At 35.3% G+C, this 27689-nt stretch overlaps 1 protein-coding gene across 1 annotated transcript in view; it reads left to right on the top strand.

Moving 5' to 3' along the window:
- Positions 1–437: 437 nt before the first annotated feature.
- Positions 438–27689, top strand: part of LOC131026015 (uncharacterized) — a 51713-nt gene continuing 24461 nt past the window's right edge. The window contains exons 1-4 of the mRNA XM_057955795.1: positions 438–863; positions 957–1293; positions 1361–1794; positions 2221–2761. Of these exons, the coding sequence (XP_057811778.1) occupies positions 438–863; positions 957–1293; positions 1361–1794; positions 2221–2761 (1738 nt within the window). The remainder of the gene's footprint in view (positions 864–956; positions 1294–1360; positions 1795–2220; positions 2762–27689) is intronic.

Raw genomic sequence — 27689 nt, forward strand, 5'->3', positions numbered from 1 at the left:
TTTCTTGCGGCAATTCCTTCGGAGGATGAGATCACGACAGCTGTTTTTGGTATGGATTCTGCTAGTTCTCCGGGTCTGGATGGATTTTCTGGGAAGTTCTATAGGGAGTGTTGGGATATTATTAAGTAGGATATTTGGTTGGTTGTTCGCACTTTTTTTCTTAAATCTTATCTCCGGATTGGTTATAATTCGAGTACGTTAGTGCTCATTCCAAAGAAGGAGGTTGTCACTTCTGTTTCTGACCTTCATCCGATTGTTCTCTCCAATTTTTGTTCAAGATTATCTCGAAGGTTTTGGCTACTAAAGTTAGCGTTGTCGCTTCTCACTACGTGTCTCAGAATTAGTTTGGTTTTACCAGCGGTCGCTCCATCCATGATTGTATTCTGCTTGGTTCTAGAGGTTTTAATTGTATGAGGCGTACTGGCAAATGGCAGAACATGGCTTGTAAGATTGACATCCGGAAAGCTTTTGACACTCTCAGATGGGACTTTCTGTTGAATGTTCTTCAGGTTAGTGGTTATGATGACAGGTTCATTAATTGGATTAAGATCATTCTTCATTCGGCTAGATTGTCTATTCTCTATAATGGGAAACTACGTGGTTATTTTGGTTGCTCGCGGGGCGTTCGAAAGGGTGATCCGTTGTCTCCTATTCTTTTTGGGATTGCCGAGGATATTCTTAGTGCTCTGTTTCGGGATTGTGTTGCCTCTGGTCATCTTGTTCCCATGAGTATGACTCGCCATCATATGTTCCCCACACATCTCTTCTATGCTGATGATATTTTGGTGTTCTGTAAGGCTTCTGTTCGGAATGCTAAGGCGATTATGAAGATCTTGGATTATTATAGTTGGATTTCTGGACAGGTTTGCAATACGGAAAAATCTCATGTGTTTTTCTCTGACAAGGTTCGGCCTTTGACTAAACTTGCCATCTTTCGTGAGTTAAATTTTATGCAGGGTTCGGCTCTTTTTACTTATTTGGGGGTTCCTATTTTCCATGGTCATGTTCGGGCTTCTTATTTCAGGCTGATTCATGATCGTATTTTGGCAAAGTTTTCTCGTTGGCATGGGAGGCTTCTTTCTATGGCTGGGCGTCTTTGCCTGGTCAAATCTGTCATCCAGAGTTGTATCACGCATTCTATGATGGTCTACAAATGGCCCAAATTTTTGATCAAGGAATTGGATGGGAGATGTCGCAATTTCATTTGGACTGGAGATGTCAGGAAGAAGCCGACTTGTTTTGTTAGCTGGAGTCGTGTTTGTGCAATTAAGGAGGAGGGCGGATTGAGAGCTCGTTCTTTCACCTTAATGAACAAATGTTTTTTTGATGAAGGCTGCTTGAAAGCTCGTTTGTGGAACAGGCTTTGGTTATTCGGCCCTGAGGGACAGATATTTGGATATTTTTGGTCAGGTTAAGAGTTATTCTGCTTCTTCTTCGGTTTGGCTGGGTCTCCGTGAGGAAGTGGGCGATTTGGTTGAGAACTCTTATAGCTACATTGGGGATGGCGCTGCCACGAACTTTTGGAAAGATGACTGGCTGGGTTACAGGATCATTGATCATTGCAAAGTTCCTTATTATATTGTTGATTCGCTGGAGTATTCTGTAGCAGATTATTTCTATGACGGTGTCTGGCATTTTACTCAAGACTTCATTAATCATTATCCAGAGGTGGTTGGTGACATTTTCGTGCTTCCTATTGGGTTTGATTCTGATACTCGTTACTGGAGACCTTCTCTTCACGGTACGGTCACTGCTGCTCTTACTTATGCGAATCATTGTAGCCGTTTTCCTAGAGTCAGTTGGGGTTCTTGGATTTGGAGACCCTATATCCCAGTTCGTCGTTCTTTAGTTTGTTGGAGGGTTATTCATGATAGGTTGCCTACTTATGATCGTCTTATTCTGCATGGGATAATTATGGCTAATTATTGTACTTTCTGCTTTGAGGCGGAGGAAACGATGGATCACATCATTTGGTCCTGCAGTCGTGTGGTTCCTGTTTGGAAGGAGTTTTTGAGCTAGTTCCAGCTTTCTAATAAGGCCTCCGCTACAAATATGCATAACTTTTTAGTCAGTGCCTGGAATCACAAGTTCAGTTCTCAACTGGACTGTTATTGGCGTGCGTGTATCATTACTTTGATTTGGGCGATTTGGACTCAGCATAATAATTGCATTCATGACAATAAGGGGTTTGATCATCAGCATATTATTCATATTGTTAAGGTTGCTTTCAAGGAGATGGAATGCAATTTTAACCTCGGTCATATGGACAATTCGTGGACTGATTATACTATTCTCCGTGCTCTTGGTGTTGCTACCCGTGCGGCGCCTCCGCCGGATTTTATTTTTGTTCATTGGTGGCCTCCTGCGTCCTCTTGGATTAAAGTCAATACGGATGGGTTTGCTATGGGTGCTCTTGGTAACATTGCTGCAGGTGGTGTTTTTCGTGATCACTTTAGCTGGGTTCGTGGTTCTTTTCATTACAAGGACGGGGTGGGCTTCACTTTTGTGGCCGAGCTCCTAGCGGTTATCAAAGCTATTATGATTGCTCATGACCGAGGGTGGCACCATTTATGGATAGAATCGGATTCTACGTACATTGTTCATCTTTTGATGGAACGGTCGTGCTCCGTTCCGTGGCGTTTCATTGTTTTGTGGAACAAGGTTCTTAGTCTGCTTTCTGAGTTCCAACTTCATATATCTCATATTTATCGCAAGGGGAACAAAGCTGCTGATATCATGGCTAATTATAGTAGAGATAAAGGTTGGCGGCCCTATGCTATTGAGGATATTAAAAACGCTGTTCGGCTTGATATGACCTCTCATAGTCATATTCGTATTAAATAATGACATGTTTTTGGTGGTTGCTGGGGTGGAACGTCTCTTATGGCTTTTCTCAGATTACTGGTGCGCTAGAGTCTGGGTCATTTGAGGTCAGGTTTCGCTGGTTGTGTCGTGGCTCTCTTCGCCAGCGACAGGATAGTGGTGAGGTCTTCGGTTTTCTTTTTATTGTTTCCATCATTGATGATAGCGGAAGTTCTTCGTATTGTAGATCGCAGCTGTTGTTGCATCGAGGCCTTCGGTTTCGGGCGCAGTTTGGGCAGTGGTCTACGGTCGTGGGTTTTCTCTTCTTTTTTGTTGGGATTATGTCTTCATTTTCCTGGTTTTTTTTGTTGCGTTTTTGGTTTGGGGGTCAGAGCTGGGATTACTTAAGGGCGATGGTTAGGCCGGAATTCTGGAAGTAGTCTCTTTTCCGCTCTTTCTCACTTTTGGTTTTTTATGTTGTGTTTAGACGAGTACTCTTTTTCCTCTCTAGGATTTTTTCCTCGATGTTTTTCCTAAAGAGGTTTTAACGAGGCTCGGCCCTTAGTCTTTTTTTTTGTGCTTTCAAGGGTTCTTAGGTTTTTTTCTTTTCTTTTTTCAATAAAATCGCTATTTAATTAATATATTTCATTTATTTTTATATTTTGAAATAATATATTTGATGTGAAATGGTTTTGATCAGCCCTTAATAAGATATGTCTAATTGATTAGTGATCGGGTATAATGGGCCTAAAAGCCTAATGCCCTAAAGGATTTTATTAATATTAGTTTATACTACATTCGTCCTCTAATTACATGTCTTTTTCGTTATTTTAGTTTGTCTCTCAATTTTATACCTCTTTATATTTTCACTATAATTACTATACACTATCTCATAAAAGTTGGACATTTACTCAATTTTAATCGCTTTAACACTATCACAAATGTGAGATCTTTATTACACTCACAACACACTCAATCATTTTTTTTTAAACTTGTGTCATTCTGAAAGGGGCATGAAATTGGAGGATGGATGAAGTAGTAGCTTAGCAAGCCTAAAAGATTCTGTATAGATAAACTTTGGGATGAGAAGTCAACATTGATCTCAAGATAGCGAGAGATAACGACAACTAATGAATCAAAACGGAGACAAGTGTATAAGTGTTGATCCGCTTTTAGTCAACGTTGGTCAAATATACCGATATGCGGGTAAAGTCCATGCTAGGATACCCTTAGTGAGGATCACCCTTAGGATTGTGACATGTGTCCTCTTTAAGTTTTATTGAACCAGCCGGTCTACCACTTATTACCGGTTCTTATTTCCTCTATAACCAGCCTAGAGTCGGTTTTTAAAGTCATAGGCCAAGACACGTGTTCCTTCATTTAATTTTTAAAACAAGCTTACTGAACACTCTTCTTCATCGGACAGCTCAAAATTTCTCCATTTTCGGTGAGTTTTTTAAGTTATTTTGCATCGAGCTGAAGTTTTACGGTTGTTCTCGTTAATTTATACAAGATCCCTCATCGGTTTAAATTTTTCCAACATTTGATTGTGTTGAAAGGTATAATTCGGGACAGACTCAATAAGTTAGTATATAGTCTTTGAAATTAGTTTTTTGTCATCTTCTCTTCATTTGTGAATTTTGTTGCGAGCGAATATCGAAAAATCCTATTTTTTGATATTGGAGGCCATTGATTGAAGGAAATTTTCAAGGTGAGCGAATATCGTAAATCGGAGTTCGGACGAGGGAGAACGAGTAAAAACAAAATTGCTGCGCAAAGCTGTCAGAACCTCGTGGCGCCTCATGCGGGCTAGGCGCGCGGCCGCGCCTCGGGCCGCGTGACAACACAGTTTTTGCGCGATTTTTCTATTATTTCAGTTATTTTTCGATCCTACACGGTTTTGACCTATATTTTGAGACCTAGGGCATATAAATACTCCCCAGAAACATATTGAAAGAACCTTTTATCAGCTTATATTTACTTTTCCTGAGAGCTGAGAGAGACGGAGAACGGAGCGAGAGCAAGAACTGAAGATTCTCAATTCTACTACGGTTTTTCTTGTGGATGTTTATTTGTTTTATTGAGAATTGTATTCTAGTTCATATGTCTATGTGTGGCTAGAATCCCTTTTTTCCCAGGGTTTAGGGAGTAAACATGGTTTGAATTTCTGACTGTTTGATTCAATTAATTGGATTGTTATTCCTTTCTATGTTCTTGTTTTAATTGTTTGCTTTATTGATTGGCCACCAATTTAGCATAATCATAGGTTTTAATTTGAGATCGGGAGATGATAATTATTACCTGAACTAAGAACATAGAACACATTTATTTTAATTCTAAAGGGAATTGATAACTGTGAGGGCGTTAATCCTAGGAACTTTTAGGAGTTACATGTTAGAAGTGCGATCCAGGGATGGTAGCCTTGCATGTAATCAACGGTTTGTATGCCACGGGAGTGGGTATGGACTAGCTTAGAGATTGCCTTAGGAGTCGCCTTATTAATTGAATTGAACATATTAGTTAGGAGAATCTATTGAAACCTTTGCCTTGGGAAATCTTGTCTTATCTGTTTCTCTGTTTCACAACTTGTTTATTTTATTTCCAGTGTTTATTTATTTATTTAGTTTAAAAACAAAATTCTCAATTTCGTTTGTCCAGATAGAGTAGAATAATTTAGGATAGGAATTGATAATAATTAGTCTCTGTGGAATACGACCTTGCTTGCTACTGTACACAATTGCACCCGTACACTTGCGGCGTGTCAAATAAAATAGCGAACACAGGAACGGGAGATTCGACGTCTCTGAAAAGGTAATCAACAAAAAGGAATGCTCTGCAGAAAAATGACGATCCTCTTAATCTCTGCATTTAATGCGGCTGTACTTGGGAGTGTGTTGCTTCCTTTTAACTATGGAGGTTCAGTCCGAGGAAAAAGTTTAACTGATACTTGACTGTAGTAGCAGTCCGCTAAATCCACGTGGCCTGCATTAGTGAATCAGTCATAACTGATCCTTCAGTTGAGAAACGCGTTTAGTCAAACATCAGTATTTGACTTTGCCTTTAATCGCTACATCAGTTGAATTCTTCAGTCTTCAGTCTTCAGTCCTCCAGTCTTCAGTCTTCAGTCTTCAAAACACAAACTAAACTAGAAAAAGAACTCCAACACTTGAGTTCGAAAGGTTCTAGTCTATTACAAAGAAAACTTAACGATTTTGGTATCATCAAAACTAGGGCAAGGATATTTCACTAAGTTCCCAACAATAAGAAGTTTGCCGCCACACTATTAAGTTTTTGACATAATTGTTCCGGAATGGCGAAGCAACTCATCAGATATGATGGTATAGATTGAATCACTGATTTTATTAACACCATTTTTCCTGCTCCGGACAAAAATCTTTGTTTCCAATCTTTCGCTTTCTTCCTCACTCTATCGACCAACATTTGGAATATCTCACATTTTGATCTCCCTACTGTACTTGGGATGCCGAGGTAAGTGGTCCGCTGACCAACTCTGTTCACTCCCATCAAGACAGCCAGCTTGACTTGTATTGCTTCAGGCACACCACTACTAAAAGATATAGTAGATTTATCTAGATTGACCTTCTATCCCGAAACAGCCTCATAATTCCTTAAGATCTCCCCAATCGACTCCACCTCTCTCGTAATACTACGCCCAAAGATAATGCAATCATCCGCAAAAAGAAGACGACTCACCCTCGGAGCCGAACGACAAAGACGAGCACCTTGTAACAGATTCTGAGTTTCAACTTGTCGGAGGAGGCCCGAAAGTGCTTCTGCGCAGAACAGGAAAAGAAAAGGAGATAAGGGATCTCCTTGTCTCAACCATCGGCTAGGCTGAAAAGCAGTACCTGGAAAACCATTGACATGAACCCGAAACGACACAGAAGTAACACAGCGCATAATCAAGTCCACAAAACTATGGTTAAAGCCCAAGTGTCTCATCATGGAATCCAAAAAATCTCATTCAACTCTATCATTATTTTCGGCCATGTCAAGTTTAAAAGCAAACACACCATGAGACTTGGCTTTATTCGATTTCATCATATGGAAAATCTCAAAGGCAAGTAAAGCATTATCAGTAATTTGGCGACCCGGGACAAAGGCAGACTGGCTCTCATTAACAATGGAAGGGAGACACACTTTGAAACTAATTTTGTTGATGTCGGCTCAATAAGTTTTTTCAATTGTATATTCTAAATAAGGTCAATATAATCTATACTAAATTAAAAAGTCAAGATTTCAATTTGAAACTAATTTTAAATTGAGTGACAATTTTTTAGTTAAAATTAATTGAAAGTTTATTTGTAAACTATATTTTTTCTTTTTATTTATATTCTCATTTTTTTTATTCCTTTCTAAAATTGTAAAATTCGACTAATTATAACCCTTTTAATATGTGTATATAATTAAAGATCACAATAAGAGCTTTAATTTGATAATATTTTATATAAATATTTAATTAAAAATGTAAAAGTTATATTTATTTAAAGATTTAAATTTAAAAAGGTAACTCTACTGTTCATCTTTTTTTGAATAAATCTATTTTTCAATTCTTTTTTATTTTTAATTTTTATTTTTTAACTTATTTTGTTGTCTTTTCATAATATCAATTTTTGTGATTGTGAATTCTTCTTTATTTTTTCTTTTTCAATATTTAGCTCAAATATATTCAGTTAAAGTTATTTTTTATTATATTTAAATAATAATAATTAAGTTGTTATCAATTTATAAAAATATAAAAACATTTTTGTGCATTGAACGGGTGCAAATGCTAGTATTTATTTATCATTTTATATGAAATTCATAGCATTCAGATTCTATATTTGCTAAACGGATTTAAATAATGTTGATTGTGGCTAAGATTATACCGTTCTTGTTCTATTGAATATAAAATGCCAAATGTAACTCCATAATCAAAGTTTAAAATGCTAATTACTATTCATTCAAACCAAAATGCAAGTTACTACAATTTAGAGGTGCTATCTATATCTATATAATATATAAAAGAGGAGTTTTTCTCTCCATCTTTTCCCCCTCTTTTTCTCTCTCTTCTTCCATCAATTTTTTCATTCTTGTTTTTTTCTTTTAGTTTTTCATAATTTAATTCTTTTCTAAATATTGTCAAATTTAATTCATAATTTTTTTCAATATGCATCTTAAATTTAATACTATTGTATAAAAACATCAAAAATAAATTTAAAATGAATAAGTTATGAAAATTTTAAAATATTTTATTTCCTCTCTTTTCATTAAATATTTTATTTTCTCTCTTTTCATTAAAATTTTATAACTTTTTATTTATGTTTGTATATGAAAATATTTATTATGACGTGTAACTCTATAATAATAATGTGTAAATGCTGATTTTTGTTATTGAATCATTTTTATTACACTTTATACAAAGTTGTTAATATAATTTTTAAATTCAAGATTTTATTGTATAATTGACGTGAATTATTTTATTTTATTTTTAAAATATTTATTTATATTTATTTAAATATATCGTTAATTTCGATGTTCGTCGTGCATCGCACGAATGGACATTCTAGTAATATATAAAAGACCAGTTCAACGGCTACTTTTTACCGTCAAAATTTAAAAAATAAATCAATTTTTTTTCAATTAAAAATTCCTATATTTTTGGCTAACTTCTTTCTTCCTATTTTGCCTCCCCCACTACATCTAAGCATATATTTTGCATTAACGATAGTGTTAAAACAAACATAGTATAGAAGTTAGAAAGATCAAACTTATTAATTTTCTCTCTCCTATTATTTTTGCATATATATTAATATCTTTTATCTTTTGGTTTTATTTTATATATATGAAAGATGAGTTTTAGCATAAAATTTTTTCCACTAAAATATCTCTTTCTTCACTTTTTTTTTAATTCTTTTCTAAAAATATCAACTTTGATTAATAAAAAGATATTCACTATGGATGTTAAATTAAAACGACAAATTGATGTAAAAAATATAAAAAATAAAATTGAAACAAATAAGTTATTATAATTTAAAGTTACAAAATGATTTTTTTTTTCTTTCATCTCTCCTTTTTCTTTTCTCATTTCTTTTAATTTTAAGGTTCTTTCTCCTTCATTTTTCTATATTTATTTTATTTTATATATTTTATTCAATTACTTTTTATAATTTTTATTATAACAATTTAATGCAACTAAAGGATGAAACTTATATTTATTTATATTAGAACTCTTTAACTTAAACACAATTTTTATGTGAAATATATATTACTATAAATTTATAGATGGATAATTTTATATATTTAAATTATATTTTCAAATTCGATTTAGATTTATTAAATTTTCAATATGTTTTCCATGAAATTTTATATTTATTTATATCAACATATTTGTTATTATTATTTATTGATTAGATTGACCATTACTTATCGGAAAAAAAAAATGGTTCATTGAAAAAATCATTAGTTGGAGAATCATAATTGATTCTCTTAAAAAAAGTAAACTAAAGATGCAGTAGCATGTCTTAATATTATCTGCAAATTCAAATATTTGGATGTGTATACGAACTTTAGTTTAAAATTTGTATTTAACAAAATAACCACATAAATATGATTAAATATCCAATCCAAAAAATATACTATTATTAAACTATATGCAAAAATATAATACTGAACATCTTAGAATATTATATGATATATAATAATACTCATTATTATTTATACTCATTTTTTATTGTGAATTTATATATTTAAACACATTATCAATGAAAATCAATTAATTGCTATTTTGAAAATTGTAAATACTAAAATAAAAATTTATATATTTTCAAATTCCAATTTTGTTTATTTAAATCATGTCGTGGATAACTTTATTTTTATAATTGAGATTCATTTTTGTATATATATATATATATATATATATATATATATATATATATATATATATATAACATGCCTTTCAATTTTGATATTTATCGTGCATCGCACGAGTGAGTGTGTACTAGTAATATAAATACCTAAGTATAGTTTGTGGCCATAATTTTGGATTTTTTTTTTCAAGATATAAACTGTCGTCTATTTCTTATAAATTTAACTTTGCAAAACAATTCAGTTGTGGTGTCCGATTAAAAAATCGATATTAAAAATAAACTCCTTACAATATTCTCTAGTTTTTTTTTTTTGAGCAGGCAAAACTAAATTGAGTAATTCCATCTAATAATTTTAGCGGTCAAAATCAAAATCTAAACATGGTATGAAATCCACTTATTCGTGGGTCATTTCCATTCGATTTGAACCCTCTTTCTCAATCAAAATACAGTGATTCATAATCATTTAGTACTATAATTTTGAAATACACGTCATTAACTTTTAGGGTTTTTATTATAAATATATATGTCTATGTGTTGGTGGTGGGTGGGTGGAAAGCATCCCTCTTTTCAAAAATATATCCTTAAAAGGGGACAAAGAGTTGCTTAACGAGCAAAAAATGCAAAGGTTGCCATAGTCATAAATCATTATGGGATTAAATATATAAGTGTAGAATAAATTTAAATATCCCTGTCATTCTATTATTGTCTCACGTTTGATTCCAACTTTGTCCAACTCATTCGTGTGATCTCTATAACATGTTCAATATAATATTTTATCCGCGCAACAAATTTCAATTTATGGCACTTACTACTAGGTAAGATAACGATATTATTTTAAGTATTATAACGAGGAAAATCTTATTATAGGACTTTTTCATAAAAAGATAAGTTTTATAACTCTAATTTATAATAGATAAGTTATCTAATTATTTTAAGTTTAAAAGATTATAATACCCTTTGACTTTTTGTATTTTCATTTACTCGATGGTGTACACGATGGCACCATCGAGTATTTCGAGTACTCGATTGTGTACTTGATGGTGCCATCAAGTACGGCGGCGGCGACTGGAACGGCGCGGCAGCAGCGACTCGCCGAAGGCAGTTTTGATTTTGGAAGGGAATGTGTAAAGAAGAAAATGTTAAATAAAATGTAAAATATTAAATAAAAATATAATGTAAAGTGTTAAACAAAAATACAAAAAAATCCAAGGGTGTTATAGTCTTTTAAGTCTAAAATAGCTATATGACTTATCTATTATAAACTAGAGCTATAAAACTTATGTTTCTAACAAAAAGAACTATATGTGATCATTCCCACTTATTTAAATATATGCATATGCGCCATTTAATTATACTGTAATAGTCATTCATCAGTGCACGATAATAATTATAATTAAAATAAAAAATAGAAATATAATTACATCGTCCATTAATTAATGAGTCATTTTATAACGATACGAAATTTAAAAAAAAATGATTAAATGTGATAATTTATGATTCTTTTTATAACGATACAAATTTTTAAGAAATTGATTAAATATGATATGAGTAAAATAATGATCACATTCTTATTATAGTGATAAAGTAATTATTGAGGGTAAATAAGAGAATTGTGTGAGTCCATTAACAACAAGTTTGGTAAATAAGAGGTAATACTAACATTTAAAATTAGAGTTGTGGTATGAAACTATTTTTTGTGGATGAATTAAAAAAAAAAGGGGTGGGATATATTAAATGAGATTATATTCTTAAAATAAATTATAATATATAATATGGTATTATACTATAATAATAACACAATGTCCTATTAATAGTTTTTTATATAAAATAAATATAAATATATTAATAAAAATTAAAATATTAAAAATAAAAAAATATTATAAAGTTTGTAATTTCAATAAAAATATTATTAATAAAAAATACGAAGTATAAATTACTTAAGAAGCGATTTTTGCACTAGCTATACAAAATAGTGAAAATCAATAGACCCCAAACATATTTTAGTAAATTATAGTCAAAATTAAGTGTTTAAGCAAAATTATCGCCGCTCATTCTCTCTTGTAAGTAAAAAAGCACGAGCTCTCTCTCTTAGTACTTTCGCACTCTTTCTCTATGAAATCCTAGTCCATCTGTCGTGCATCCACCTCTCTGAAGTACCTCTCTCTCTCTTCGACGAGCCCATTTCTCAGATTTTCTTCGTCGTCGCTGTCAACATCATCTCCTCCATAATCTTGTGAAATATGAGTTCCAAGAGTTCAAGGAGTTCTAGTCTACGATAATTATAAGATGCAAATCCAAATCTAAGAAAATTTGGAACGAAACAGTACAAATTCGTAACATCCGTTTCAAGATCTGTCGTGTCACCCGAAGGAATGGAAGTGGCCAATATGCCCATTAGCCTCATCCATGCCATCCGTACCAAGACCTGTTAGGGCGATGACTTAGTAAGAATGGTGCTAATGGTTCCATTCATGCCAGTCGCCCCGAGATTTGTCCTGCATATGCGAGGAAGAAGTGGAACAAAAAAAATACTTTTGTTTCAACCGTGAAGAGTGCCCAGTCGGAGACGTATTACAGTGAAGAAGACAACAATCTCCGGCCATTTTCAATTCATCACTGCCGCCCCCCGCATAATGCTTTCCTCCTATGCAAGAAAGTGAAGGAAGTAATGAAAAATGAAAATATAGTTTAGGAATTTAGCTAACTTTTGTGTTAGTTGTAAGATTTCATATTGATTTGATAATATGATTAATAATTGTATTGTTTGCAAAATGAAAAAAAAAAACTAATAAAATGTTGATTTAAATTATGTCCTTCAATTATAGTTGAATTTGTTAGAATGAACTGCAAGTCTATAGTTTTTTTACTGGGTCATTTTTGTCGGATGAATGGTACGAAATGACGTATTCACACCATTCTCCCCCACTACTAGCGCGACAGACTTTGTAACACCCTAAATATAAACTTTGATCTAACTAAATATCATATAGTATTTTCGTAAAAATATTGACAAACTCAAATAATCTAATTTCGAAACCCTGTAGAGAACCTAATAATCAAAAGTAAATCGACCAAATATCATTTTTAGAAAAATACCGTACACACTCGACAGAAAACATAATACTAATTTATCAAAGTGCCTAACATAATGTAAGAAAGTCAAATATGATTCACTAGAAACTCTTAAACTTTACCATCAAAATAAACTAAACTTCAAATCCTAAAATTTTCTTAAGCAACAAAGAGTCTTTAATAATAATACAGATAGCATGATTAAAATATCCTAAGCACCACACACATCCATCACGCATCTCCTTGCTCCTCGCCTGAAAAGGGTTTTAAATAAAAAGGGGTGAGTATTTTAAATATACTCAGTGAGAGGGAATTCATAACTAACTTTTACTTTGTCCAAACGTGCAACATAGCATATGAAATATAAAATCATAACTTCAACCATAAACCAACAACTTGCTCAAATAACAAGAGAGGAAATATGGGACATAACTTCAACCACATTTCAATACAACACTTAAGGAAGTATGAACACATGGGACATATCACTTCAACTATGCACAGGAACATAAACTTGGCATATTGCTATATGCTCACATCATAATCTCATTCATAAATCATAGCATATGTAAACACGTTGGACATGAAATAACTTTCACAATAAATAACTTAAACATTTTCTTGCGGAATTTAACTTGAAATAAAATAATTTCTTTATTTTACCCACCTCAAATCCTTGGTAGTAAACTTGACTAATGCTTAACTCGGGGATAGAGATCCTAATTGCGCCACACCTAATCACATAAATATAAATACCTCAATATAGGCCTATCTAAAATAATCTATTGACATTAATAATGTCTAACGAATTACCTCTGACCTCTATGAATTAAAACGCTACATGGCAATTTACAGAAATTTAAAATAGTTTTTATGAACTAAGAATTTAACTAGAAGAATAAATCACTTCAGAAATTGAAATAAATTTAACAAATAAAATAATAGGACTAATAAATTTTCCAAATCATATACTCTATCTAACAGTATCCACGCCAATTACATATACATGCATAATGGTTTACACCAATGAAATTTTACTCAAAAACCAACCTCAAATTAAACAAAATAATTAACTAATTATATATGGACTCCCAACACTCTAATACATATATAATCTGATTCTACTCCAAATGAAAACTGGTCCACCCACCATTAGTAAAACTTACGAACTTCAAAGTTAAAAATTGAGCAATCATAAGTAAAGAAAAATAAATAAACTTAAAGACTTATTCAAGGATTGAACTAGGAAACAAGAGCATTTATGTGAAATTTTGATTTTCTTGAAAAGCTATTCCATCAGGCAAATTATCCCATGTGACGGTCGCATGCCATGCGACGGGTCGGGTCTGTCTTTGACCCGGTCCGAATAGAAAACTATATATTAAACACTTGACAATTGAAAACTAATAGAAAGCTGTGGTGCAGCGGTAACTCCTGCGCTCTAAAGCATTGTGTCCCTCCGAGGTCGCAGGTTCGAATTCGTGTAGGGCTGAATTTTATGTAAATTTTTTTTTGTTCCTTTTTCTTTGCGTTTTTTGATGGTTTTTTTTTTCATTTTTTTTTATTTAAGTTTTTTCTTTTCTTTTTCCTTTCTTTGCGTTTCTACTGTTTATTAAAAAATAAAAATTTGGGTTTATTTATATTTGTTTTTCATTTTGTTGTTCTTTTTTCTTTGCATTTTTTGATGTATTTTTTTTATCTTACTTTGCGTTTTTACTGTTTTTCTTTTAAAAAAAAAAATTGGGTTTTTTTATGTTTGTTTTTCATTTTTTTTTAGTTTTTTCTTTTTTTTCATTTTTTACTGTTTCTTTTTACAATATTTTTTTATTTTATTGATTATTGTTCGACTTATTTGATAAAGTAATCATTGATACGAACAAATTTAATATTTCTGAATTATTACATTTATTTAGTATAATGTTTATTTCTATTTATAAGAACATTTATTTTAGTTATTTTCTCAAGTAATTATTTTTGTAAACAAAAGTAATTATTGATATGAAGAAAAGTAAATATTTTTGTTAACAAAAGTAATTATTATTACAATGAAATGTAATATTTCTAAATTATTACATTTGTTCACGATAATTGTTACTTTTATTTTTGAGAATTTATTCTTTTAGTTATTTAACCAAATAATAATTATCGTAATTGTTGATATGTATAAAAGTAATGTTATTTTTACTCGTTAGTACTTGTAATTTTGTATATTTGGTCAAGTAATCATTGTCGTAATAAAAAGTAATTATTGATGTACGGGATGAAAAGTAAAGTTTTATAAACGTTAAATTTCTTCATGTCAATAATTAATTTTATTATAATAATAACTATTTTGAATAATCTAGTAATAAATACTAGAATAAAATAAAAAATAATCAAATAATTATTCAAGTAATCATTGTCGTAAGGAAAAGTAATTATTGATATGATGAAAAGTAATGTTTCTAAATTATTACATTTGTTCGCGATAATTGTTATTTTTATTCATAAAAGCAAATGTATATCTTATGTTTATTAAAAGTAAATACTCTAATAAGGATTCAAGATTTAGTGTTTAGGGTTTAGTTTTCAAGGCTTAGGGTTTAGAAAAATATATAATACTTTGTATTGAATGATGTTAAATATTTATATTACCATAAGTATGCATTTTTGAGAACAAATGTATATCTTATGCTCATTAAAAGTAAATATTCCTACTAGAGTTCAAGATTAAGTGTTTAGGGTTTAGGGTTTAGTTTTCACGGTTTAGGGCTCAGAAAATATAATATTTTGTATTGACTGAAGGTAAATATTTATATTAACATAAGTATATATTTTTGTTAACAAATGAATATATTATGCTTATGAAAAGTAAATATTCCTATTAGGGTTAAGATTTAGTGTTCAGGATTTAATATTTAATGTCAGGGTTTAAGAGTTAAAAAATTTACTACTTTATATCGAATGAATGTAAATACTTATATTAACATAAGTATACATTTGTGCTAACAAATGTATATTTTATACTTATTAAAAGTAACTATTATCTTAATAAAAAATAATTATACATATGAAGAAATGTAACACTTTAAAATTATTACTTTTTTCACGGAAAATTGTTATTTTTACTCACGAAAATCTATAATTTTAATTATTTTGTTAAGTCTTTATAGTTGTAAGAAAAAATAACCAAAAAAAACCTAAAATAAGAAACTGAAAAAAAAAAACAAAACATGCAAACAGCTGGAAAAAAAAAGCAAAAGAATTAACAAACAAAAAACCAAAAAAAAAACGAAAAAGGAAGAAAAAAGAACAAAAAAAAAACGAAAAAGGAAGAAAAAAGAACCAAAAGAGGATAATCCACAAACATTGGGGCAAGAGGGATTCGAACAACTGCCCTTTAGGAGAAGAAAGAGGCACATCATTACCATTGCACCACAGGACATTTATGATTTTGTTCACTGAAAGTTTTCATATAAACGTTGATGTGGGTCCGGTTGGATAAACCACCGCACAGGAGACCAGCTGATTCCATCAACTATAAAAAGTGGATTACCGAGTTTTGACTGTAATCTCAAAAGTCCCAAAGATATAAACTTAAATGAATTCACAAAGATTTTACCAAATAACGCAAACTTATCTCGACAGCCGTAATTGAGAAACAAAAACAGACCAACATTCACGAATTTCAAACTCAATTATGTACTCGATGAGTTCCTACTCTAAATTCAAATTATAATTCAATACTACAGATAAAATTAAAATCATACCAAATTTGAGAAAAACTCACAAATTAAATAAAATTAGAATGTAATACTTACAAGAATTCTTGATTTCCTGGTAGCAACTAAAACTTGTGTTGGGAACCTTGTTGGATATCCTAACCCTTGTTTTGATGATACCAAAATCATAGGACTTGACTGTAATAGACTAGAATTGTTTTGAACTCAAGTGTTAGAGTTCGTTTCTAGTTTAGTGTGCGGTGTCGAAGACTGAAGACTGAAGACTGAAGAACGAAGGACTGAAGACTGAAGACTGAAGATCCCAACTGAAGTATCAGTTGAAGAATCAGTTGAAGACTGATTACTTAATGCGCGCAAAGGACTGATACTAAAGTCAAGTATCAGTTGAACATTTCTCCTAGGACTGATCTTCCAACGTTCAGAGGAAGCCACGTACTCACTAAGTACAGCCGCATTAAATGCAGAAATCTCAGGATCTTATCTCTGCAGAGGTCATTCCTATCTGGTGGTTACTTTTCAGAGACGTCACATCTCCTGTCCATCAAAGAGAGCCATTTACACCCAGACAAGGAACCTCGAAGATTGAAGCCTCAGCCCAAATTCGAATTGCTCTCCAACGGAAGAAATCTTGAGGATGATTTACGCCAACGGATCTATTCAAGAGTTCTCCTACAAATAGCGCTCGAGGATCACTTCAACCTTCACCGATTCAACAACATAAGCTGAAGCTCTGCCGAAATTGCTACTCAGCCTTAAGCTTAAACTCCTCATAGCTTGAATCGAAGAAGAGAATTCCAAAGCCAAAATCAGTCACTGCTGATTACATACATTCTCTTAGACCCTAGGCATATATCTATTTACCCAGAAGCCAAAGGTCAAACTTGCTTCAAAGAACTTGTTCTTTGTAAGTATAGTTGGCACTCGTTCAAACCTCCCCCCCCCCATAAGAGTGTTTTGAGTGATTCGGAGGTCAGAAGGGTTTTCTGACTCTGAGAGTCTTAGCACGGGTTGTGTTAAGCAAGGGAAATCCTACGCGAGTGAAGCGCGGGTACTGGAGAAGGGTTTTTTTCATGTACGGTTGTGTGCACCCGGCAAGCACACGGTTCGGTTTGCAGTGCACCTGTTAAGCACTTGCGGAGTGGATTGTTGGTCTGATCAACCAACCGTGGATGTAGGAAAGGGTTTTTCCGAACCACGTAAAAGTCTATGTGTTGTTTACAGCTTTCAGTTTTACATTCTTACTTGTGTTATTTCAATTGATAAAACTGAATACTGACTAACTGCAAAGAGAAACCTTAACCAACAACTTGCTCCACCGAGGCTATTTCGAAACTAAGTTTAATTTTCGCTGCATATGATATCAGTCTGACTGATCTATCTTTCGATAGTCAGGTAGAGTGTTATCATCTCTGTTTTAGCAAACACGACTGAAGCCCTTACTTGCATCAGTTAAGTTCCAGCAACTTAACTGATAACTCCTTACTGAAGAGCTTTCAGTATCAGTCATCAACCCTGTTTGGTCAAAACTGATTTCAGTAAAACAGGCGTCTTTGTTTGCATGTAAAGTTTCGTTTTAATCTCTGACTGAGATGCCTCTGATTGAGGTCGGTAGATTAATTTAAAAATAGCCTATAGGTGTATTACCCCCCCTATACACCTATTCGAGGCCCTCAGGACCTAACAATTGGTATCAGAGCAGGTTGTTCGAAAGAACTACCTGTATCTGACTAGTTCTAATTGAACTAGATCCTTTTTCTTAAAGGTCTCGAAAAAGTTCTCTCTTTTTTTGTGTTTGCTATCTGTTCTATCTGCTGTTATCTGTTCTCTCTTTTTTGATGGAGACTAACCACATCAGATTATCTTCTCTACCTATGTTTAGTATTGAAAAATACGACATATGGAAGTTTCGGCTTGAAAGCTTCATCACCGCCCAACATTGCCGAATGTGGGAAGTCATCACCAGCGGACCAATCACCATCATCGAAACTGTCAAAAGGGTTCCTGTTGATCCACAACAAGATCCTTACGATGAGGTCCAGCCCAAGCAAAAAACAGACTTCACCACCGAAGAAAGGAAGCAAGATGAGCTAGACAACCTCGCCAAAAGCATCATCTCTGGCACCGTTCCCGACAAGCATGTCATGAAGATCATCAAGTGCGGAACTGCAAAGGAGATGTGGGACATCCTGGAAAGAATGTGCGTAGGTTCTGAGGAAATCAAGGAAAATAAGCTATCTATAGCTTGTCAAAAGTTCGACTTTTTCCACATGCTCAAGAATGAATATGTCAAAGAAATGGAACTCAGATTCAACCAAATCTTGAATGAAGTTCAATCCATTTCTAAAGACAAATACACTCAACGAGAAATCAACCTGAAGATTCTTCGAGCACTGCCACGTGGAGAATGGCAGATCTACTCAGTCGCTCATCAGCATAAGCCAGGATTCAGTCAGCTCCCGACAAACAAGCTTTTCTCTGATCTCATGGAAAATGAGTTCGACCTTCTGAGAAATCTTGGAAACAAGAAGGCTGGAGGATCAGACGAAGATGGTCCATCAACCTCTAGAGGAGTTGCACTAAAGGCCTCAACAAGAGAAGGCAAGAAGCAGATCAAGGAACCAACGGAACTCAACCCAGAGGACTTCTTCAGTCAATATGCATTGTTGACTGAAAGATTCAACAAGATGGAGTCCAAGTTCTGGAAGTACAGAAGGTTCCACAAGCAGCACTACAAAGGAAAGGAAAGAGAAAGCTACCCCAGACATTTCACAGATCGAAGCGGAGAAAGGAAGTCAGCCGCTTACGATATCAAAGCCATGGAATGCTTTGGATGTAGAAAGAAAGGGCACTTTTGACATGAATGCCCTGATCTGACTCAAGCTGAGCGCAGAGAACTGAGAGCTAAGAAAGAACGCAACTTTTCGAAGAAGAAAGTGATGGTTGCTGACGATGTTGATTCTTCCAAAGATACATCAGAATCATCCAACTTTGACAGTTCCAGCTTAGACGATGAGAGCCGAGCCCTGATGGCCAATGAATCAGAAAGCGTAGCTGACAATAGCTACGACAATAGAATGAATGGCTCAGAGGTAATCTCTCACTCGAAAACTCCTTATACTGATAACTTCCCGATGCTTTCAGGAGACCACTCAGAATCTGGAGATAGCTCATCCTATAAAACTGACGAGGTTGATCAGCTCATGACTGATCACTGTCAGTTGAGGAAAATGTTCGAAGATCTCCTCAAGCAGAATCAGAAATTGGACAAGGAGATCAATGATGAACGAGCTAAGAATCAGACAATCATCTACTTTCCGGATGAAACTTAACTTGATCAGCTAATCATGGAGAACAGCCGATTGGAGGAAAAGCTCAGAAACTCCAACTCAGAATGTGAGAGAGCATCTCATGAGATCAAGAGGCTCAATCACAAGCTGGAAGAAACAGTCAAGAACTGCATGATGCAGTCACCCATGATGAGCAACTTTCCATCGAAAGGTCTTGTTAAAAGCATTGGAGGAAAGGTTGCAGCTGACAAAGGAAAGAAGATCATGATCATTCCATAAGTCTACAAAGACTCAAGTATCTCAAGGAAGATACTTCGACGAGCAAAGAAGACCTCAACCACTCATCAGACAGAATTGCTACAAGAGTGAGGCCTTCAAAGGAATTTCTCAACAGAGGAATGCTCATGTGCCAACTGAAGCGCCAACAACGCCAATCAGACAATCAACAAAGCGCAAGAGATCAGCCAGACCAATTCTGAAGCAGATATGGGTTCCAAAGGGAACTCGAACTAACATCGAAGGACCCAAAGCTTGATTGGGTGCCTGAAGCTACTCTTCCTTGCAGGTCAATGTCAGGAAACACAAAAAGAAGGAAGAGGCCAAAGCTTCAATCAGAACGTGGTATCTGGACAGTGGCTGCTCGAAGCACATGACGGGCTATAAAGAATATCTGTCTTAGTACGTTGAGAAAGCTGGATCCAAAGTTGCATTCGGAGACAACTCAATTGGAGAAACAAAAGGTTATGGTGTGTTCAACATGGGTAACGCCAGTATCAATAATGTTAGCTTTGTTTCTGGTCTTAAACATAACTTGTTGTCTGTGAGTCAATTTTGTGACAGCGGTTTCACAGTGAAAATCAAGAAAGATGAATTCACTGTTAGAAACAATCAAAAGAAGGTGGTTCTGAAAGGATTCAGACAAGGGAGTCTCTACGTCGTTTCTTGGGAAGACAGCCCTCCAGAAACATGCCTCATCAGCAAGAGCAGCTCGGAGCTCAACTGGTTGTGGCACAAGAGACTCAACCATCTCAACTTCAAGACGATCAACAAACTTGCTAAACATCAACTGGTAGAAGGTCTTTCTTCTATTGTGTTTCAGAATAAGCAAGAATGTGAAGCATGCCAAAGAGGAAAGCAGACACGGATGTCAGTCAAGTCAAAGTCAGGACACTCCTCTAAAAGGATTCTGCATCTACTTCACATGGATCTGTTTGGCCCGATCACTCCAAAAAGCTACAGGTAGAAAGTACACCTTAGTAGTTGTGGATGATTATTCACGATATACTTGGGTTATCTTTCTTTTCAAGAAGAAAGAGACGCTGGAGGAACTGCCAAAGCTGCTGAGAAGACTGAGCGTTGAAAAGGAAGTCAACATCATCAGCATCAGATCAGATCGTGGGACTGAGTTTCTCAATACTGTCATTCGTGAGTATTGTGATGAACAAGGAATTAGTCATCAAACTTCTGCAGCAAGAACTCCACAGCAGAACGGAGTTGCAGAAAGGAGAAACCGGTCTTTGAAGGAAGCAGCAAGGACAATGCTAGCCGAATCAAAACTCCCCTTGAAGTTTTGGGCCGAAGCAGTCAACAACGCATGCTACACGCAGAATCGCTCCTTCCTCACCCAGAGACATGGAAAAACTCCATACGAGCTATGGAAGAACAGAAAGCCTTCAATTGCCTACTTTCATGCTTTCGGTTCTAAGTGTTTCATCCACATCAATGAAAAGAAGAGGTTAAACACTTTCGATAGCAAAGCTGATCCAGGAGTCTTCCTTGGATACTCTGGAACTGAGCGTTCAAGCAAAGCATATCGAGTGTTTAACTCTCAAACTCTTTGTGTTGAAGAAACACCTCATGTGATCTTTGATGAGTCTACAGATGATTTCAGGGAACATGAAGCTGAAAAGTGTGTCCAAAACACTGAAGGTTCCAAAGCTGAAATCCATAACACCGAGCCCTCTACTGTCTTGGTGTGGGGACCAGGCAAAGATGAAGATACTGAAATACTTCAGTATCAGAAGATCAACCAAAGGTCTGAAGTTCAGACTGAAGCCAATGCAGATGGCATCAGTCAAGGGGGAACTCCAGTTGCTGAAGATCAAGTTGAACGTGGTGAAGCAGATCCAGCTCAACTCTCCCCTGCTCCAGAAGGTGCTCAACACCTCAGAACTATTCTGACCGAAGAAGCCCCACCATCTCCAGAAGAAATCAAGAAGTATCGAAGATGGTTTGAACTCCACTCAAAGGAGAACATCATTGGAGAACCATCAGATGGCTTCAAGACTCGGAGATCAATTTGCAACCTCGTCTTCGACATCAACCAGAACTGCATCAACGAAGATAAGATTTTCAGCTGTTTCTTATCATCTACAGAGCCCAAGGATATTGAAAAAGCTCTGAAGTCTACTCATTGGGTCATCGCAATGCTAGAAGAACTAAATGAATTCAACCGAAATTCAGTTTGGGAGCTTGTGGATCGACCAGACGATGCAAAGGTGATTGGCTTGAAATGGATTTTTAAGAACAAGGAAGACGAAGAAGGAAACGTTGTGAGAAACAAAGCAAGGCTTGTAGCTAAAGGATACAGTCAAGAAGAAGGAATCGACTACGACGAGACGTTCGCTCCAATTGCCAGATTGGAAGCAGTCAGACTCTTCTTAGCCTTTGCAGCTCACAAAGGTTTCAAGGTACACCAGATGGATGTCAAGTGTGCATTTCTCAATGGAGTGCTCACGGATGAAGTCTATGTAGAACAAGCTCACCGGGTACTCAGACTCAGACTTTAGTGGATGCAAGCTTGATCGCAAATCAACCTCCGGAACATGTCAATTCCTAGGCAACAAGCTCATTTCATGGTTTTCAAAGAAGCAGACTTCAGTCGCCACCTCTACAACTGAAGCTGAATATGTTGCTGCCGGAAGCTGCTGCTCACAAATCCTGTGGTTAGTCCATCAACTAAAGGACTATGGGACCAAGGAAAAGGAAGTTCCTATCTATTGCGACAGCTCCAGTGCTATTGCAATCTCCCAGAATCCAGTTCATCACACCAGAGTCAAACATATTGAGATTCGACATCACTTCATTCGTGATCATGTCGAAAAGAAGAATATCTCTGTGGAATGGATTCCCACTGCTATTCAGAGAGCGGACCTGCTGACCAAGGCTCTTCCAGAAGAGAGGTTCATTGATCTATGTGGAAAGATCGGCCTCATCAACCCTGAAGAGTGATGCTGTGTTTGAAGACTTTCTTAAAACAGTCATGTTGACTGGTGGTCACCAACTGCTGTTTCTACGACGTGGAAAGCAATGAAGTCCGAAAGCTCATCTGAAGAAGAAGTCATCCAGATGAAACAACCAGGATCAAATGGTATCAACTGACTACGATGTTCAGTTGATCAGTAAGTATTTTAAAAGCTTACTTTTAAAATCAGTTATTTCAGTTTAGAGTTTTGTGTTTTTAGTTCAAAAACTTTTCTCTAACTGATCAGTTTCTTTCAAAAACTTTAACTGATTGTTGGAAAATTGAATATCCGAGAAGGACAAAAATCTTTAAAAAGAGGAAATCTGTTTTGATTGAACTTGTCCTGATCTTTTACCAAAAATCTTTCCAACATTTTTGCCTCTGCAATAAAATTTCTTGAGAAGCTCATTGACATGACAAAATGCAATGATGCCTTTCAACTTTTTGAAGACGCAGTCCCTCGCAATGACGGGGAACATAAAATTTTCTTTCAAATGCATTTTAGGCACAGTTTTCGAAAAACTTTTCATCTTCTCACATGGTTCACATCTTGTCTATTTATACCATGTTGTCTTCTCAATTTTTCTGCATCAACTAACAACTCTCCACAGCCTTCACTGTGAGAAAAATTTTCAATATTTCCAAAGTTGCAGAGAAAAATTGTTCCGATGAAAGCAGAAATCTATGACTGCAAAGTCATGGAGTGGAAGAATGATGCTCACATACCTGGTCTTCACCGGACCCTTCCACTGGATCTCAACGTCTCTCCGATGTCAAAGTTTGCTCTACCCTCACTTGTATCCAGCGAAGCGAGTGTCTTCCATCCTCATGCCCGGTGTATTGGTTTGAAGCACCTGTCTGAAATAGGACAGACTTCATCGTCTTCATCAAAAGGCCTCTCGCCTTTTGTGAAGCTTCAATGCGGAGCAACAACAATGAGCAGGAACTCGTTGTCAACCGGCGCTACGTCAACAGTGAGACCCTCACAATCTCCACTGAATTGACGACCCCTCACCTCTCCAAACCTCTGCTTCTCTTCTTGTCTCCCTCATCATTTCCCTCTTCTTCCTAACCTCCTTCTAAGCCTTCGCCTTCTGCATCCCTAATAACCCCAATATCTTCCTCATGCGAACTTACCTTCGTATGGTCTTCGCTTCCTTCTTAGGTTCGTCCTTCTTTTTGATGTTGCCAAAAAGGGGGAAAAGAAGCACAATCTTATGAACTTAAGTCGGTTAAGCACCATGATCATCCTATTTCATCCGATGATCATGAGGAAGATTAGCCAAGAGGATAAGACCTCAAATCAACGGAACACAAGTGAGAGTGGAACAAGCTTAGGAACATGAAGACACGAAGACAGAAGATGAAGATCAAGAAGTTCAAGGCGCAGCCAAGCAGACTGCTGGAGTCCATGGGTTTTCCATGATGTTTTTGTTTTTCTTTTTACTCCAATGTAAGTCTTGCTCTGTACCTCGACTGATGGCTTATCAGTCTTCATTAATGAAAAGAACTTCTTTTTGATCTCAACCTGAAGACAATAACTCTTTGTCCAGGCTCTAATTATGGTTATTCTGTCTTCTCCTTGTTCTGTTTTAGAACTGTTTTCGTTCTTAACTCTAAGTACAAGTTTTTAGATTCTATTGTTAATGGGGAACTGTTTTCACCCCATGTTTAGAACTTGTACTGTGAGTTCAGTCTTTTTGCTGTCTAGAACTGCTGTGTGGTTTTGGCATCATCAAAAAGGGGGAAATTGTTGGGAACCTTGTTGGATATCCTAACCCTTGTTTTGATGATACCAAAAATCATAGGACTTAACTGTAATAGACTAGAATTGTTTTGAACTCAAGTGTTAGAGTTCGTTTCTAATTTAGTGTGCGGTGTCGAAGACTGAAGACTGAAGAACGAAGGACTGAAGACTGAAGACTGCAGATCCCAACTGAAGTATCAGTTGAAGAATCAGTTGAAGACTGATTACTTAATGCGCGCAAAGGACTGATACTAAAGTCAAGTATCAGTTGAACATTCTTCTTAGGACTGATCTTCCAACGTTCAGAGAAAGCCACATACTCACTAAGTACAGCCGCATTAAATGCAGAGATCTCAGGATCTTATCTCTGCAGAGGTCATTCCTATCTGGTGGTTACTTTTCAGAGACGTCACATCTCCTGTCCATCAAAGAGAGCCGTTTCCACCCAGACAAGGAACCTCGAAGATTGAAGCCTCAGCCCAAATTCGAATTGCTCTCCAACGGAAGAAATCTTGAGGATGATTTACGCCAATGGATCTATTCAAGAGTTCTCCTACAAATAGCGCTCGAGGATCACTTCAACCTTCACCGATTCAACAACATAAGCTGAAGCTCTGCCGAAATTGCTACTCAGCCTTAAGCTTAAACTCCTCATAGCTTGAATCGAAGAAGAGAATTCCAAAGCCAAAATCAGTCACTGCTGATTACATACATTCTCTTAGACCCTAGGCATATATTTGTTTACCCAGAAGCCAAAGGTCAAACTTGCTTCAAAGAACTTGTTCTTTGTAAGTATAGTTGGCACTCGTTCAAACCTCCCCCCCATAAGAGTGTTTTGAGTGATTCGGAGGTCAGAAGGGTTTTTTGACTCTGAGAGTCTTAGCACGGGTTGTGTTAAGCAAGGGAAATCCTACGCGAGTGAAGCGCGGGTACTGGAGAAGGGTTTTCTTCAGTGTACGGTTGTGTGCACCCGGCAAGCACACGGTTCGGTTTGCAGTGCACCTGTTAAGCACTGCGGAGTGGATTGTTGGTCTGATCAACCAACCGTGGATGTAGGAAAGGGTTTTTCCGAACCACGTAAAAGTCTTTGTGTTGTTTACAACTTTCAGTTTTACATTCTTACTTGTGTTATTTCAATTGATAAAACTGAATACTGACTAACTGTAAAGAGAAACCTTAACCAACAACTTGCTCCACCGAGGCTATTTCGAAACTAAGTTTAATTTCCGCTGCGTATGATATCAGTCTGACTGATCTATCTTTCGATAGTCAGGAAGAGTGTTATCATCTCTGTTTTAGCAAACACGACTGAAGCCCTTACTTGCATCAGTTAAGTTCCAGCAACTTAACTGATAACTCCTTACTGAAAAGCTTTCAGTATCAGTCGTCAATCCTGTTTGGTCAAAACTGATTTCAGTAAAACAGGCGTCTTTGTTTGCATGTAAAGTTTCGTTTTAATCTCTGACTGAGATCCCTCTGATTGAGGTCGGTAGATTAATTTAAAAATAGCCTATAGGTGTATTTCCCCCCCCATACACCTATTCGAGACCCTCAGGACCTAACAACTTGAATACTTGAAGAACTTAAGCAGAGAAAGTTTTCAGAGTTTTTGAATGGTTGTGAAACGAAAGGAGAAAATAGCAGAATATAAAGTTGGAGAATGAGGATTTTCAGATGATCAGTTTGTGAAAACCGTATGTGCAAGTCTTCAGAAAAGAAGAGGGAACAGCGGAACAGTTTCTACATGTTTCATCGGTAAAAACCGCTAGATTGGACGAATTTTATAAAAGATTTTCAGAAATGTTTCTGTGAACACGCTACTATAGTTATTTATCAGAAATTTAATCATATACTGATACATTATCAGTTAAGTTAAATAAATATTATACCTAGCCCGCTAACACATACTTAAGCCCAATATTTCAAATACAACAAATTAATACATCCTAAGGCCCAAATAAAAATAATACGTAAATATTTATTATCAACTCAATAATAAAAATCTGATCTAGGCGCAATTTCGAACTTCCTGAAATCCCCTACACATAAAATCAAAAATAAAAGAGTAAAATTTTGAAATAGCCAAAATGAATCATAAAACACAAATTATGGCCACCAATTGAAAAAGTGTAAATTTTGGCCATTTTTATAGCTTTGGGACGTTTTTGCCCTTAATTGGGCGGACTGGGTAGGTGACTCAACCTAAACACCTCTAGATTGACTTGCAATAGAACAAGGACATCCTAGCAGTGATAAGCTAACCCAAAGTCGTCTCTCAAGGAAGATCTTTAAGGGCAATTAATTATGTCACACGAAAACTGTAAACTGGTGGTTATTAAACTAAAACATGAAAAGTAAATTAACGTGAAATTAAACTTAACTAAAACTTTAATCATAAAATTATCTAGGCGAATTAAGCTATAAAACCCTAGGCAAGAATTAAACCAACTTCAAGTAAAGGAATTAACTAGGCAAATTGAATTTAAATAACTTTAATTGAAATCTTCTAATCTAATCTAACTAGGCAGAAACGAAATTGCAGAATTTAAAAGTGTAGAATGTAAAGGAAAGCATAAACATGAAAGCAAGTAAATTAAATTAAATACCGAAATACCGTAAAACGTCTTGAGAAGTAATCTGTCACGTAATTACAACTCTAAACGAATAACTAATCTAAAACATGAATTGAAAGAACTATATTAAACTAACTAGAACAATAAAAGCGAAATTATGAAGAAACTTAAGAAAGCAATAAAATGCCTAATCTAGGTTGCAGCGCTGGAATAACTCTCTCCTGGCAGAACGCAAAATTAGGGCTAAAGACGTTAGTTTTTCAATGCAAAACAAAGCCCTATTTATAGACTTCTCCTCAAAGTTGCCATCCAAAGCTGGACTCCTAAAGGCAATAGAATCATGCAAGATAAGGTAACTCCAGCTAGCGTGTTC

Source organism: Salvia miltiorrhiza, chromosome 5, assembly GCF_028751815.1.
Source record: "Salvia miltiorrhiza cultivar Shanhuang (shh) chromosome 5, IMPLAD_Smil_shh, whole genome shotgun sequence".
Taxonomy (NCBI): domain Eukaryota; kingdom Viridiplantae; phylum Streptophyta; class Magnoliopsida; order Lamiales; family Lamiaceae; genus Salvia; species Salvia miltiorrhiza.